At 42.3% G+C, this 16,609-nt stretch overlaps 1 protein-coding gene across 1 annotated transcript in view; it reads right to left on the bottom strand.

The window, feature by feature from the left end:
- Positions 1 to 16,609, bottom strand: part of ADAM12 (ADAM metallopeptidase domain 12) — a 676,627-nt gene that overhangs the window by 129,206 nt on the left and 530,812 nt on the right. The window contains exon 13 of the mRNA XM_044298620.1: positions 6,750 to 6,927. Within this exon, the coding sequence (XP_044154555.1) occupies positions 6,750 to 6,927 (178 nt within the window). The remainder of the gene's footprint in view (positions 1 to 6,749; positions 6,928 to 16,609) is intronic.

Below are 16,609 nucleotides of genomic sequence, written 5' to 3'. Positions count from 1 at the left end.
ATTGAAACCTTATGTTCAACCCATTGTACCCTCGCCTTTGCCTCCTCCTCCGATTATGGTTGATGGGAATCTTGAATTTCAGGTCTCTGGGATTGTGGATTCTCGTCTTGTCCGCGGTTCTCTTCAGTACCTTGTTCACTGGGAGCGGTATGGTCCTGAGGAGAGGATGTGGGTCCCAGTGACGGACATTAAAGCCTCTCGTCTCATCAGGGCTTTCCATAGGTCCCATCCTGAGAAGGTGGGTTCTGAGTGTCCGGAGTCCACTCGTAGAGGGAGGGGTACTGTCACAACCAGACAGCTGAGAAGCTCTGACAGAGGCCTTTCAGAACCTCCTCTTTGAGTTTCTGTGTTGTGGTATTCAGCTCCTCCTCTCCTTAGCCTCTCTCAGCTGTCATGTGTTGGACTAATTGCTTCCCTTTAAATTCTTCCCCAGAAGGCTTTTCTGAGCGGCTTATATTTCTTCCTGGAGTGTGTGTGCATGCCCATCTGGTTCTCCTCTACTAAGTTAAGTGTTAAACTGTTATCTGTTATTTTCTGTTTGCTGGATCCCAGGTGACCCTGACTCCCTCCGTGTCTGGTGTAGGGAGCCGGTGGTCGTGTCCCCTCACTATTGTAGGGTGCTCAGGGGTTATATAGTCAAGGTACGTGGATATGCATACCTCCACCATTCGGATCTATGCATAGGCTAAGCAGCCAGGGAAAGTGCCAGGTCTTCTACAGGGGTCTCCCTTTTGTTCCTTAGCTGTTGGATCCAGCGAGTCATTTATGCATGTTGTTTTGCCTTGTTACCTGTACACATTCCGTGACACTGAGATTGCAAAATCCGAAAGTGCTGTGCTTCAGGGCCTGGAACGGCTCCCCCACGCGGCGATCAGGAGAGCCGTTCATTGCCTGCTGTGGCTCCAATACTTTTCACAGGAATATTGCAATGCAGGTCTGCAGATGCCAGCAGTACATTGGAATATACTGAATGTTCTATCTATTAATGGATTTATTTCCAATCCAAGAATTGCATGATGTGAGGACCGTGAGGAGGTAAAAGAAAGTTAAAAAAAAAAGTTGAAAGTTTTAAAAAATATATAAAAAATATTAAGAAAATGTTACCTTTCCCGAGAGTAAAAACACCAAACGTAAACGGTGAAAAAAATAAACATCATGGGCATCATTGTGTGCAAAAAAAACTATTAAAATATGAAAATATTTATAACATATGGTGAACAGCGTAAAGGAAAAAAAAACATCAAAATGGCCAATTTGCCATTTTTTTTTTTATAATTTCACCTCCCCCAAAAAATTTTATAAAAATTAACCATAAAAGTCTTACACAACCCAAAATGCTATCATAATACAAAATGAGCCCTCACGCAGCCCCATAGACATAACTGTAGAAAAGTTATAGAGGACAAAATATGGTGATGAAAAGGAGAAATAATTTTTTTCCCAAAGTTTTTATTTTTTTTCCAAGTGTTAAAATACAAGAAAAATAATATGAATGTTGTATCGCCATACTGACCTGGAGAATGAAGGTCTCATAAATCTGTGGCGGAATTGTGTTTTTTCCCCCTAATTTTAACTTGTCCCGCAAAAAGCAAGCCAATGAAAGAATAAAAAAGTTATGACTCTGAGTTGGCAGGGAGTGAAAAATGAAAATGCAAAAACTAAAAATTGGCGGGTGTAGAAGTGTTTAAAAGGGGTTTTCTGGGTGTGAAATACAGGTGACGTATCTTCTAAAAAGGTCAGTATCAGCGTGTTGGGGGTCCGACTTCCTGCACCACTGCCAGTCAGTTGTTTGAGAAGGCCACGGCGATCCAGTGAGTGCCACGGCTTCCTCGCAGCTTACCAAGCACAGCGCCATCCATTGTATAGTGGCTCTGCTTGGTATTGCAGCTCAGGCCCATTCACTCATGGAGCGCCGCGGTCTCTTCATACCAATGATCGTCGATGGTGCCGGGAGTCGTGAGAAAGGCCATGAATATCAAAATCCCAGAGAACCCCTTTAAGAACATAGACATCGAGGAAGATGTATCAAAATGGGTATGACTGCATATTTTGCTGAAAAAATTATAGGATTATATATTTAATAGATAATTATTCCAAATTAATTGGAGGATAAACATAGATTTATGATTTTCTGTTCTTTTCGGTGCCAGGAATGCAATCATTAGAACTCATTTTTAACATCTGCTCTTGATTAGCGACTTATTATTCTTTATTACGCTCATCATTTTTGCGATAGTTTGCAGTAAATAATCCCATCGGAGAGGAGACTACACCTCAGTGAGAGACGTTGCTCCCGTGTCAGCAGAACACGGTCATTACATTAAATAATGAGGAATTTATCCTTAAAGCATCTCTCAGGGTTCTCCCTCACTCTGCAGCAGGGGTCAGCAACCTGGCACTCCAGCTGCTGTGCAACTACAACTCCCAGCAGGCACCCTTGCTTAGTTGTTCTTGTAGCTGCCAAATGGAGCATGCTGGGACTTACAGTTTAGAGGTCGCTGATCCCTGGCCTACTGTTTGTGCAGAACTTTCATGATTATCTTTTATTTCTAACTTCTGAATAATATGTTGATGTACATTTTAGAATCATTTTACTCTTGTAATTTATAAATCTGATCGATTTCCTGTGGAGCCTATGCTGGGCTTCCATCACCTGTGAGGGCTGTTGGCTGTTCCCACAGGTAAAGAGGCATGGACGGACTGGCCATAGACCCTACAGGGAAGTTTTCTGGTGGGCCGATGCCCAGAGGACCACCAGAGCCCTCCTCTTATCCACCAGCCAGCTACATAACAATCTGAGGCTCTCAGCATTAATTCATGTAGGAGCATCAGGCACTTACTCCCCTGGGCAGCGGCTGCAGGTGCCTTACTTTCAACTGTATGACCCTCCTCAGGACGATGACACGGTTTAATACTATGGCACAGACAGCAGCATTTTGTGCTGCACTGTGGTATTTGGTTCCGCTGGGGCAGTACTTTGTTCTGCTCTACGGTATTGCTGGTCCTGACTGTGTCTGTTGTCCCACCTTCTGTCAATTTGGACCTACATACAACATAGGGCCACTTTTAGTTTTTTTTCCAGGGCAACTTTAATTTCCCAGTCCGCCCCTGCCCATTGGCCATTTGATTGATCGAAAAGCATCTATCTATCTCTCTCATAGCTTTTACCTACCTCGCCAGGTTCCAGCAGCACATTCCAGTGAACATCTACGGCCAGATGCCGGTAGCCACGAATGTTTACCAACTATATACTTCCATCACTGCTGCTCAAGCTCTCAATTTCCCCCATGGCCCTTATGGTTTGGGTTAAGGCTTTTCCACTCTGGATGTCAGCCCTGGCTACCTTTTTAAAGGGCATCATCCTGCCATGCATTATCTTTTCACTGAAGTCCATATCTTGTCCGGCCTTTTGTTCCTTGGTCTGTTGTTCCTGGTTTTCTCTCCCAATTGACCTTGATCCTGACCTCTCTATTGTTAGTGTCTATTGCCTCTGCCTTACCCCTTGGATCATTTTTCTGGTATTTGATGTTTTATTTCTAGTTCGGACCCCTTTCTCCATTCCAGACTACCATACTACAACGGCATTATTGCCACCAATCGGTGACTTCTTTGAGGTCCATACCCCCTCACAGAGTTTAACGGTGAAGACCAAGGGTTCTCTTAGAGTAGATCCACCTTTGCGGTATAGACCTCCGTCAGAATGTCCCAGCACAGAACAAATCGAACAAACAAAAAACGTTTTTTTCTTGCCGAATCCCATCATATTTGCGAGGTAACGGCCGGATCTCCATAGGACCCCATTATAGTTAATGAGGTCGGTGGGCATTCCGGTAACATCTGGTAATGCTGACTCTGGAGAACTCTGGAGAGTGGTTCTCTGCTGGAACAGCCTGCTGGAATGTTATGCCGCAAATGTGAAACTAGCCTTAGAGTTCACATTCCAGTCTGGCCAGTGCCAAATGAATTCTGGTTTGGAGAATATACTAGAAGATAAGGAAGTGTAAGGACTGCCAAGCGTTCTTGTCTTTTCTATATCAGTTCACTGCCAGAACTTTCTACAAATCATAACTGTTGGTGGAGAACCCCTATTAGACGAGTGTTATTCAGTCCCACCAAGTCCTAAACCAGTGATTGCATGGTCAAAGGTTGGAGAAAAGTGATTACGGACAAAGACATCAACACCATAATATAAGCAGGTCATGTAGCAGTTCAGGCTGACGAAATAATTATTTGCACTTGTCAAATTGATCTCCATTTGGCTTTGGTAACCTGGAGAATGTAACAGTCTGAAATCACTGGCCGTAAAATAATAACTACGCCCTCGTCAGTAATTAATGCGTTCTTCATTTTCTAGTTCACAGCCATATTCTCATGTTACTAACCCTACTGAACGAAGATTGGAATTGATATTTTAACTGGTATTCCAATAGAGCCTGTAAATAATACTGTTCAATGGAGCAAGACAAGCCTTGAAAGACTCCCAGAGATGGCATCAGGTTGACAGAACAGGTCGGATTTTATTATTATTATATGAATGTGTTTAAAAATCCAAGCATGTAAAATATCAATGCAGACAAGAGGTGGAGATCAGGGGAGGTGTTTGGGTTCAGCCAAGATGGAAAGCCTCACAGCAATGAAGGCCCTTTCTGGAGCTGCTGGACATGGACACAACAGACTTCCAGTCAATTATCACATGAGGTTCCCTCAGACCAATTGTATGACCCTCGTAGTGATTTCCCTACCTAATTAAAATGGGGATAGTATTAACCAGGGCTGGGACCCCTCTCCCAAAGAGCATCTGAGGAGCTGTTTTAATCCATGGCACATTAGTAAGGAAAATGCAACTCAAAGTATTATTTACCATGTGCACTTCATCCAATATCTGTAAGGTCTATATCCATATAGAAGTAAATTACACAATGTGGCACCACCATATCTGGACACAGCGTTTTTTCTAGATCCGACTTTAAAAAGTTCCAGTTGGACCAAAACATTGTGTAATTTACTTATATATTGCTATACTCCTGTTTCTTTCCCCAAATGACTCTTCCGCAATTCTACATGTATCCAGACAAGAAGAGGTGGAGATGTACACATGAGGATCTCTCTTTTGAAGTCTAAGTAAGCTGCTGGCTCAGCGTTCTCCATAGATCCCATAGACCTTGCCTTGATGTTGCAGTGCTTTCCAGAGCCCCACCGGTCTCTGCCTCCTGGTCCCTTTCAATTTGTAGCACTGGACCGCAGCAGTGACCCATCTTAGCTAATGATTGGTTGAGTAGTCACTTCCTGCATGTTGAGAGAGTACTTTGCGACTAGGAAGTGTACAGAAGCGAGCGGTGGAGGATCGGTAAGGTATAGTTTCTTTCTTATTTTACACCATGAGATACTTAAGAAAAAAATAAAATGGTTGGACAGGACCTTTGATGTATGAGTGTAAGTATAGGGGGTGCAGAGGTAGCAGTCACACCCAAGAACCGGTGGCTGAGGGGGTCCAAAGATCCATCTGGCACATAAGACAATACCAGATTTATAATTGTACATGGTATAGTAGATGGTTACTACATACAGATTTACACTGGGGCTAAGGAATCTATACTTACTCTGTTTCGCCAAAAAGTGTCATGTACATGTGCAGTCATCCTTCTTATATGTATCTAAGCGAAGAGGTGAATTGGAATCCATGGGTGGGATTTGGTTCCCAACCACCATTATTTTTTGGCTAGGTTCCTTCACCAAACTTAAAAGTAATTCCCATCTTAACATATTTCTATAATCTTAGACCTGGTATAGCCTCTACGCGCTCCCAGCTGCCTGGCTGTGCAGGGCACTGCAGCATTCACTTACATGGTGGTCTTTCTTTCTACAGCAGGAGGCAGGGACAGTAAAGTACTGTGATGACAACCTTTTAGAGGCCGAGTGCCCAAACTGCAACCTAAAAACCACTTATTTATCATCAAAGTGCCAACATGGCAATTTAACCTGAATACCAATCTAGTATATCTTCCATGTACTTTATCATTTAGCTATAATAACCTCCCTACTTTCAATGCGCTGCCTGTGCCGTTCATAGTGCGCCCTGCGCTGGTGTATGGCAGGAAAGGTCTAAGGCATATTGGTACACACCATAGACTTTACAGGGTGCGGGTGCCCACAGAGAGGGCTCAGAGTCCCGTGCCATAGGTTTGCCACCACTGGTATATGAGGTGGTGGTCCTGTTACAGATTTACACTGGGGCTAAGGAGTCTATAGTTACTCCTCTGTTTTAGCAAAATGTGTCATGCACCTGTGCAGTCATCCTTGGTATAAGTATCTAAGAGGAAAGGTAAATTGTTTTCCATGGGTAGGATGTGGTTACCACCCACCATAATTTTTTGGTTAGGGCCCTTCACCAAACTTAAAATTAATTTCCGTCTTAACATATTGCTACAATTTTAGACCCCTTCCAATCCTAAAAATGAAGTGGTCGGTATAGCCTCTGCACAGCGGTGCCCCCAGCTTGCACTGCAGCATTCACTTGCACCAGGGTAGTTCCTTCCACAGCAGGAGGCAGGGACACCACCCTGCAGGCAGAAACAATGTGGCCACTAAGGATTGGTGGTGGTCCTAGGGGTGGGGCCTCATGAAATTATGGCACATCCTAATGGTATGCCAACACTCATTGTGAAGGGAACACCAATCTATATAATACTATTCTAACCGTATATTACAGTACATGAGCAGCATTATGGAGAATACGCTAAACCTCTTACGTCTGGTTCTCCGCAATCACACTGTTCTCCTTCTTCCACATATCCATTTCCACACTTCTGTTCTCCAAATGATTCTGTGACTTCAGGCATGTTATACAGACACATGCCCACTCCCTTTTCCAGGCTGGTGTCCAAGTCTTTCTTGCTGCAGCTGCTGAACACTGTTGGGAATGGGTATCTGCAGAAGAACAGAGGGAAAAGCAATGCTAAATCAGTCAGATCAGTGTTATTGCAAAAGAAATATTTGCTAATAATTCTCTATTTATAAAGAGCTGGCCTGGTTTCTGGCTGCCGACACCCAAGAAAAGTCAGCATGATACTGGTCATACTGGGATGCGTCCAGTCATTTGGTTGCATATCAACGGAGGACGTCACAGAGAGGGACTTTGTGTAAAAAATGTGAAGACTTTTCCCTCCATGTATGTGGCCAATATTTTACTCCTTACACAAATACAGTTTTTTGGGGATGACTGTGCCAAAACGTGCCTCCTGCATGATGATATTATATCTGGATGCAGACCATTTGGCATAAAAAAATGCAAACCCTACTTTCTCCCTGAAGACAGTGAACCACATCCTCAACACGCCTTCATAGCACAATGATAGCACAGAACTGTGAGTACGGCCGGTCTGTAGTCACCTACAATGAGAGGCCATGTCACCCTATAATGAAAAATAAAAATACTTTACTTTTTTCACAATGCCTTCTTGCTAGACAATTCACACAATGGTAAGCTGGCCATAGGGCATCCCACTGCTGGGACCACAAACAATCAGCAGTATTCTAATCAAGCAAGTGTACAGTTTTTCTGCAGCACCCCTACAGGGCAAATTAGGCATTGCATGGTGCACAATGAATCATGGGCTGTGCATGTGTAGTACCCCAGACTAGGGGTATCTGGAATTGCTTGGATTATTATAATGGCCGTTAATTCCAACAGGAGAGATACTGGTTGGCAAGTTTGGCAGGAACTGAACTAACCACCCTGCCCCTCCCCTCTTGGTAGGAGTGGGCTGGTTCTGCTCTACTAGGGAGCAGACAGAAAAGGATGAGGAAGCTCATGCTAGAGCTCCTAGTCCTAGTATCCAGTTTTCTTCTGTGAGACCAACACCTTAGAGAGATCATCAATACCAGAACACTGTTTCTAGAAAGCATCAAGACAGCAGAGTGATCAGCGAAATACAGCTTTACAGACATTGCTGCAGGTGAAGGACTATGGCTCAGACACCCAACACCTAAACAACGACTAGGCCAGACAAACATCAAGCCTGTATCACAGTGGACATCTATGTCCACAAGTGCATGCGAGTGCCAATAAATTGAGATCCAATGGCCACCCTACCCCTCATCTGCTGCCAGAAATTGCAATTTGTATTTAATACTGCTGGATGTGCCACATGTTATATTCTGCACTAAGTACTGAGAGACGTTATACTTTTACTTCTTGCTGATTCTTCAAATCACCTTTTCACTGCACTAATCCCCAGGAAGCAACAGCCTGAGGGAGTACAGCGGAACACCACAGCTCCAAACACTGCATAGTGGCCTTTCCTGGGTACTACAGCTAATGCTCCTATGCAAGTGAAATGTGCTCCCATAAGGCAACTAAGATAAATGTCTAACATATAATTTATAGCAGCAAAAGGCAAGAAAACAAATGCTGAAGTGCAGGGAAATAAGACACATGCTTGGCTTGTACTGCTCAGTCCTCATCAATATGAGCCTAAATTGGAGAACATCTCTCAAGAGAATCAGCACCAAGGTCAGGTGTACGCCCAGTTTATTTTGTAAGATAGCGGACACTTATTCCACTTAGATTGGGTTTGGTTCTTTAAAGAAAGCCAGAGCAGAACAGCTGCAATTGACAGATCTGTCAGCTGCAGAAAGCGAGTTCCAGCTCTGCTCACACTCCATCTGGGCAGATATTTTTGAAGGATGCAGAGAAGTCTGCTTGACCCGTATTTAAAGGGGTATGCATATGACTACAAAGACTTATGACTTATCCATAGGATAAGCCTTAAAGAGGTTTTCTGGTGTGCATCAGCATCCTTTAAAATGATCATTTATAAAAAGCTGTAATTTTGTAATGTATTCTTTACTGCTCCTGTTTAGGACTGTGGTCACATGACCATGTCCATGCAGCTCTTTCTATTTCTTGTGATGTTATGTCCATGGGCGGGGCAGTGATAGGAGAGTATCTATGTAACTAGCTGGGTGGGAGGAGCTATAAACTAGCTGGGCATTGTTAGGGGCGGGGCTGTAGCTGTGGAAGAGGAAGAAGAAGTGCATCATGGGTTTGGTTGGATACAGCAACAGGAAGTTCTACATACAGGGCGGAAACAAACCAGAGGGATTGGTTTACATAATGAGAAGGAGTCAGGAGAGTCGAAACTGTAAGAATAGCGTGGGGAAAATGTATGAGGTAAATAACTACATGAACATATCTATTAAAAACCACAGTATTCTTGGAAAACCCCTTTAAATGACTAATAAAAGGGGGCTGACCCTTTGACACGCATTTTCTGTAGGAATCCTGGCTGTTTTCTTTAACGCTTACAGGCTACAACGATAAGAGTACCGCCAGTTCTCCAATTTGACTCCTACATGGACATTTGATTGGATTCCCGTGCTCGGTTTTGGGCGCTGTTACCCCATAAAAGGTGTGTCTCCCATTTATCAGAATATGGGGCATATGTGCACTGCTAACAACAACTGGGAACTGTACAAAGAATTGCAACCCAGTCCTATTCAAGTGAATAGGGTTAATCTGCACATGGCGGGTTGTGGATGTCCAGGAAAAATCTTTATTCGAGCTATGGTTGCTTCTAGGGGTGTAGCTATAAGGGAGTACAAATGTAGAAATGATACCAAGGTGCTGACCAGTATTATGATTGGAATTCAATTGTTTGGGCGCCTGAATTGTTGGAGCCAAATAAAGTGCACAATAGAATAGTAATACTAGAAAGTATTATGTGATCAATAGAGCAAAACTGGGGAGGCTCACCTTATGGATTTGCTAAAGATAGGCACAACCCTATTGTAGACTTTTTGATAAAACAACTTCAGATCGCCAGTATGCTGCCGCAGGAACAGATCCTTCGGGAAGAATGCTCTATCTTTCAAGGAGATGTATTGGTTAAAATAATCCCTGCTTCCGCGCAAGAACACCGGCATAGAAAGTTTTTAGGAATTCCCCTCTTTCTTTAGGGTAATTTGCTCATCAAGAATAAAACAATGTTTCCAGGGAATCTCACGTCCCCTTCATCAGGTTAGAAAATTAATCTCCTAACTGATGAAGGGGACGTGAGATTCCCCGAAACGTGTTGTTTTATCTTGATGTGCAAATTATCCTGAAATAAGAAGAATTCCTGAAACTTCAAAAACTGTCTATGCCGGTGTTCTTGCGCTAAAGCAGGGACTTATTTTAACCAGTATTATGATTGGCACATGTAGGTCAAGACTCGGCTAAAAATATCTGTCAGAGCCAGGAATTTCCCTTCTAGTGATTGATGTACATCCCTGTAGTCGGACCTCCATAAGTTGGCAAAGGTGGCACATCCTAGTGAGATGCAGTTCCTTTGAATGTGCTTCCATTATCTTAGGAAGGTTTTCTGTGTCACTAATGACAACATAAGTCATGGTCGGAGTTCCCTCTTAAAAATTCAGCAGTTCATACTTGGCAGGGAAGACATAAGCTTCCAAAGTAACCAACCAACGAAAGTCCAGGTGGCTTCCATTGTTCTCATTGAGATATTTTCACTGCATGCACATTGCAACCCACTGCTTACATTTTTAATAAGTCAACATAAAAGCCTATTACTTTTTGAAGCCGTAGCCACTGCAGTATTTTCTAGAGCGCCATGAGTAACGCCGGACATTTATTAGCCAAACCGAAGCTATCGTCCACTGCATAAAGCCGTGTCTCTTTAGAAGAGAGAAGCTGTCACGTTCCTTGCAGAACCACATTCTTATTTATAAAAACCATTTTCCGCAAGTTTATATGCTTCTCTTGCCGTAAACTTTGTGTGTTGCAAGTTATCCCAGCTGAATAAAAAATAGTTGTCCTTCCCACACCTCTATTATATGCATTCTGCATGATAACTGTAGAAATGAAAGATGTGTATTGTTCCTAGCGATTTATTTGCTAAAACACCCACTACCGAAATGCTGCTCCTGCCGGAGGCAATGAATCACGCTGGATCTGAAATGCTTATCTCAACCCTGAAAGAGAAATTAGACTTCAAAAAAGAATAACTTTATACAAGATGTACCTTTATGCTGTACGGCTCAGGAAAATGAAATGTCATGCCTATTTTTTCAAGTGCTCTCGATCTCTTGGTACTTTTAAAGAAGTTGTTTTCAACCTGCACTTTTTTTCATTCAAATTTTTGGATTCAAATAAATGTTTAATTTCACCCTTGACTTTTAGCCTGCCGTCAGTGAAGAACAGTCCAATTTCGGAATCCCCTGTACTAATGGAGATTTGGGTTAGAAGGATGTGAGCTTAGTGGTGCTCAGTGAGGGCACTGTTGAAGGAGAGTGGTCAGGGCAGTTTTAACACATTGTGCTCATTGGGCAAGATTTTGTAAGCAGCCCTCCTCCAATCCTATAGAGATTTACACTTCAAAATATATTTATTTCCCATGGCTTGTAGAGCACAGACATATTTGGCAGTGTCGTATGGAGACTGTTTCAATTCACGCCAGTGATGTAACTAGAAATGACTGGGCCCAAAGCAAATTTTTGAACACCCCTCTTCCCCCAACAACTTCATCACACACCCCATCCATCCTGTGCAACCACCATTCCTGAGGCTAGTCAATCACTCCTCTCAGACCAGTGAAAAAATGGTGTAGAGCAGAACCCACGGGCCTTATCGACTCTTACTGGAATGCACCAGCCAAACCACGACCGCAGATCTTCAGCAGTCCACAGATCAGCAATCAATTAACGGTTAACAGCAACATCTCCAGATATTCTTTATAAGAAATACTTCAACGAATGTGTACACAGAAAGCCAAAATGCAACGTTTCAGCTACACGTAGCCAAAACGTTGCATTTTTGGTCTCTCAGACCAGGTCCCGCAGCCACTTCGTTCCTTTTTTTTTTTACAGTGTCTCTAATATAATGTCATTTATAATACTGTTGGAGGGTGTCCTGACAATAAAATATTTTAGTCCTCCTCTTGGGTGGGCCCCTTAAGTTCAAACCCCAAAGCAGCCACTTCCCCTGCTTCCCCTATAGCTACGCCCCTGACTCCATCGATGCACATTAATATCCCTATCTCATACGCTAAGGCCGGTTTAATAGAGCTTTACCTTAGTATTTTGAGATTTGAGAGACCACAAGAGAAACCTTTAGGAAGCCCAAGCCAATGCAGCCATAGTGAGGACATACAAACTGAGCAACCATGTGAAAACAGCTACTGGCCCCCCTAAGCATGCACTTCCCTGCTAAAAAGTAGCAAGCACATTTTTCTCACTGCTTTTATGACTATAGCTATTGCTCCTGACCCCACCAAAAACTTGCCCGCTTGGCTTTTTTTTAAACTGAGAGATGAGAATAAGCTGCTGTCATGCTGACAATGGCTTCTTCCAGGGGACAGAGGTTCAAACATATTGAATCTCCACTTCTGCCTAGCCTTCCTTAGCTTCAGTTTGGGACAGGTTTAGTAATGGCAGGGCCTAAGGCCTAAAGGTTCCAAAGATGTAAATCTATGGGTTTTCACCACTTTTTAGAACCAAGAACAATCTCAGAATTGACTCTTCCCTCTGGCTTTATACACATTGAATGATAATGTTATTGCTGAAATGGAAAAACTTGGACAATCCCTATTTGCTAGGTGGATCTTAATAAGCTTATCACAGGGTTTCCCACTGCTGAAACCAGCAGCGATCATTTGTAACCTGTGGTGATTCTGTTAGCAAAGGCTCAATTTCCCTACAGTGCCACCACAGGAGAGATGAGGTATTACACAGTTCCCTTGATAACTGTGACTGTACAGTATGGATCGACATGCTGGGCCTCCAAAGCGAGAGATGCTCCTTGTAACCACCATGATTAATAGATAAGGAGTCAGAAAAATTCCTTAATATGCTTTTCAAATTTTTCAAAAACCAGGCTCTAACGACACTAGCTAAATATTTGCAATATATTCAAAGCGAGACTGAAGTCCCATAAAAATCCCCACAGGAACCACCTTAATGTAGACATTTATGGCTAATAATACTGAAAAACTGATAGAAGGAGTCTACATGTTCTTGGTGCACAATTTTCACTCAAAAACTTTCATAAACCCATATCTGCTGTTCTTCCAGAAAATATTACAGACCTCAAGTATTGTGTGTTACCTTATAACCTCGTCACCAGCTGCAGTATACAGAACAGAAATCAATTTCACTCTGTACAAGGTGGGAGAGAGCTCTCCAAAGCTACCTCTTGAACTCCTTCAGGGAGCACCTAATGTGCACTTCAGCTTTACGTACTGGAAGGAGCATACTTTTCAAAGGACACTGGATGCTGAACGAAAGAGCGAGGCCCATTTATGAGTGTGAAATAATAGCCAGAGAATTGCAAGCTGGCCATAGTATCAATTTACAGCATTGTGTGACTACTTGCTCTACAGGTGGAGGAGAACAAGGTGGTGTGAACCCTAGACCCGCAGTTAGGATATAAGACATAAAGTGTAATACGCTGCAAAATTGCAAACCAAAATGAAGAAGTTCTTAATAAAAAAAACAAATATTTTGGTCAATCTGTAACGGCATGACAGGGAATCATATCTGCTGTAGCCTCAGGCAGGAATATTGCCTGCAATAACTTGCTGGCGATACTACCGACATTTATGACATACATTGCGGGGAGTAGTGTATATGGAATTTTGAGATGGTGACCTCAAGTGCTCTCTGGTTCTTCAGGACATTCAACACAGATAATTCTTCTAGGGAAAATTACTGCAGGCAGGCAAATAAGGATTAGGACTTGAAATAATGTAAAACAGATTAAAAATGTAGTTATATATACAGTACAGACCAAAAGTTTGGACAACATTCTCATTCAAAGAGTTTCTTTATTTTCATGACTATGAAAATTGTAGATTCACACTGAAGGCATCAAAACTATGAATTAACACATGTGGAATTATATACATAACAAAAAAGTCAGTATGACTTCAATTTTGAATAAATCCCCACAGTGTCACCAGCAAGCACCCCCACACCTATCACACTCCTCCTCCATGCTTCACGGTGGGAACCAGGCATGTAGAGTCCATCCGTTCACCTTTTCTGCGTTCGCACCAAAGACACGTTGTTGGAACCAAAGATCTCAAATTTGACTCAACAGACAAAAGCACAGATTTCCACTGGTCTAATGTCCATTCCTTGTGTTCTTTAGCCCAAACAAGTCTCTTTCTTGTTGCCTGTCCTTAGCAGTGGTTTCCTAGCAGAATTCTACATGAAGGCCTGATTCACACAGTCTCCTCTTAACAGTTGTTCTAGAGATGTGTCTGCTGCTAGAACTCTGTGTGGCATTGACCTGGTCTCTAATCTGAGCTGCTGTTAACCTGCGATTTATGAGGCTGGTGACTCGGATGAACTTATCCTCCGCAGCAGAGGTGACTCTTGGTCTTCCTTTACTGGGGCGGTCCGCATGTGAGCCAGTTTCTTTGTAGTGCTTGATGGTTTTTGTGACTGCACTTGGGGACATTTCAAAGTTTTTCCAATTTTTCAGACTGACTGACCTTCATTTCTTAAAGTAATGATGGCCACTGTTTTTCTTTACTTAGTGCTTTTTCTTGCCATAATACAACTTCTAACAGTCTATTCAGTAGGACTATCAGCTGTGTATCCACCTGACTTCTCCACAACGCAACTGATGGTCCAACCCATTTATAAGGCAAGAAATCCCACTTCTTAAACCTGACAGGCACACCTGTGAACTGAAAAACATTTCAGGTGACTACCTCTTGAAGCTCATCAAGAGAATGCCAAGAGTGTGCAAAGCAGGAATCAAAGCAAAAGGTGGCTACTTTGAAGAACCTAGAATATGACATATTTTCAGTTGTTTCACACTTTTTGTTATGTATATAATTCCACATGTGTTAATTCATAGTTTTGATGCCTTCAGTGTGAATACTACAATTTTCATAGTCATGAAAATAAAGAAGACTCTTTGAATGAGAGGTGTGTCCAAACTTTTGGTCTGTACTGTATATACACACATACATTATATTCCAAATAGGCTCCCAATTATTGAATGCACATAGATTTGAATGATCACATTTTGTCTGCCTATAGCCACCACTAGGGGAGCTCAGGAGTGACTGCATATGGAGTAATTTCTACATGGAGCATGCAGTAAGCTCTACAGATATATAAATTATGCTGGGTGGAGTGGGGGAAAAAAAAACACTATTGTTTTTTTGGGTTTTGTTTTACTGCGTTCATTGTGCAGTAAAAATGACAGATTAGGTTTATTCTATAGGTTAGTAGGGTTACGGTGATACCCAATTGCTTTCTTGCTTTTGCCATATCTGACACCTGTAAAGTTTTTATTTTTTCATTTTTTGCAGGATGAGCTGTAGTTTATACTGGTACCACATCAGGGTATATACATGTATGGCTTTTCAATAAGTTTTAATGTATTTGACTCTTGTGGGAATAAATAACTTAATACGTAATATATTGATATAGTAACAGACCTGTGTACCAATTATGTTTATTGTTTTCTAGATGATGAATAGGGAAGTTTTTTTTACAAAAAATTCTATTTATAACACAGTTTTTTTTTGGCCCCTTGGTGCTTGAACCTGAATCTTTTGTACAATGCACAGCAATACTCTCGTATTGCAGTGCATTATGATTTCACTGTCATCCTATTACACCCTTATCTCCAATCCTGGCCTTTGCAGGTGCATAGTTGCCCACAGTCCCGAATTATAGTACCTGCAAATTTAGGCTGTCCAGGGCCAGAGGGAGTGGTGCTAATGTAAGCTCCCCCTATAAAGGGCAGTCCTGCAAGCTTTGGGTGGCATGCCTGGGGTACGGGTCTACTTCCTAAATTACCACCCGCAGGTTGGTAAGTATGCAGGTGGGAGCGTGTAGTAGAAGACAATCGTCCTGTCTCTGATTACTCCATAAACACTGAGGTTCAGTGAGGTTGCTGTTTATAAGGGGCATATTAAAAAACGATTCAGCCAGAATTTAGACCTAAAATTTAAAGGGGAATTCTGCTGCTTTTAACCCTTTACATACAGAGTTGGTAGCACATTTCCAATAACCGCTGCAGCCCGTTCCTATCTGACATGAGGTCTAATGATTTAATATTTTTATGCTTATTACTGGGGGGATCTATACAGCCTCCAACTGCTAAGAAGGAGATGGAATAATTCCTCCTAAGCAAACGATTGATTCAAGGAGTGGAGAACAAGATCTACATCTACCGGAGACGCCACTCCTCTGATGTTTACTCCAGGCATCGGGCACCTAGCTGTCCGTCACTAGAATTGACGTGGAATTGGAGAAAAGGCCTTACATCAATCACGAGGCACTCAGGCCTATAACTCCTAGTGTAGATAGACATAAACTACTGGACTGATATCCTCCACAAAAAGGATTGGAAGAAATAAACAGAAAATATGTCGAAAAATCTGCAAAAAAATAAAATTAAATCAGCAATAAAAAACCATCAGGAATTATTCTGAGAGGTCAATGACAGAAAGTAGGCCAACGTCCTAGTGGATAAAGCTGTTTCCTGTTGTGTTTTGTGTCTTTCCTTGACGTAATTTCCTTAACAAATATATTAGCTCATGTTTATTGTGGGAGTCTTTGGGATGACCTTATAGAAAAAGGAACTCTT

The sequence above is a fragment of the Bufo gargarizans genome, chromosome 6, assembly GCF_014858855.1.
Source record: "Bufo gargarizans isolate SCDJY-AF-19 chromosome 6, ASM1485885v1, whole genome shotgun sequence".
Lineage (NCBI taxonomy): Eukaryota > Metazoa > Chordata > Amphibia > Anura > Bufonidae > Bufo > Bufo gargarizans.
Note: the sequence above shows the minus strand (reverse complement) of the source record. Positions and strands in the feature narration are given on the sequence as shown.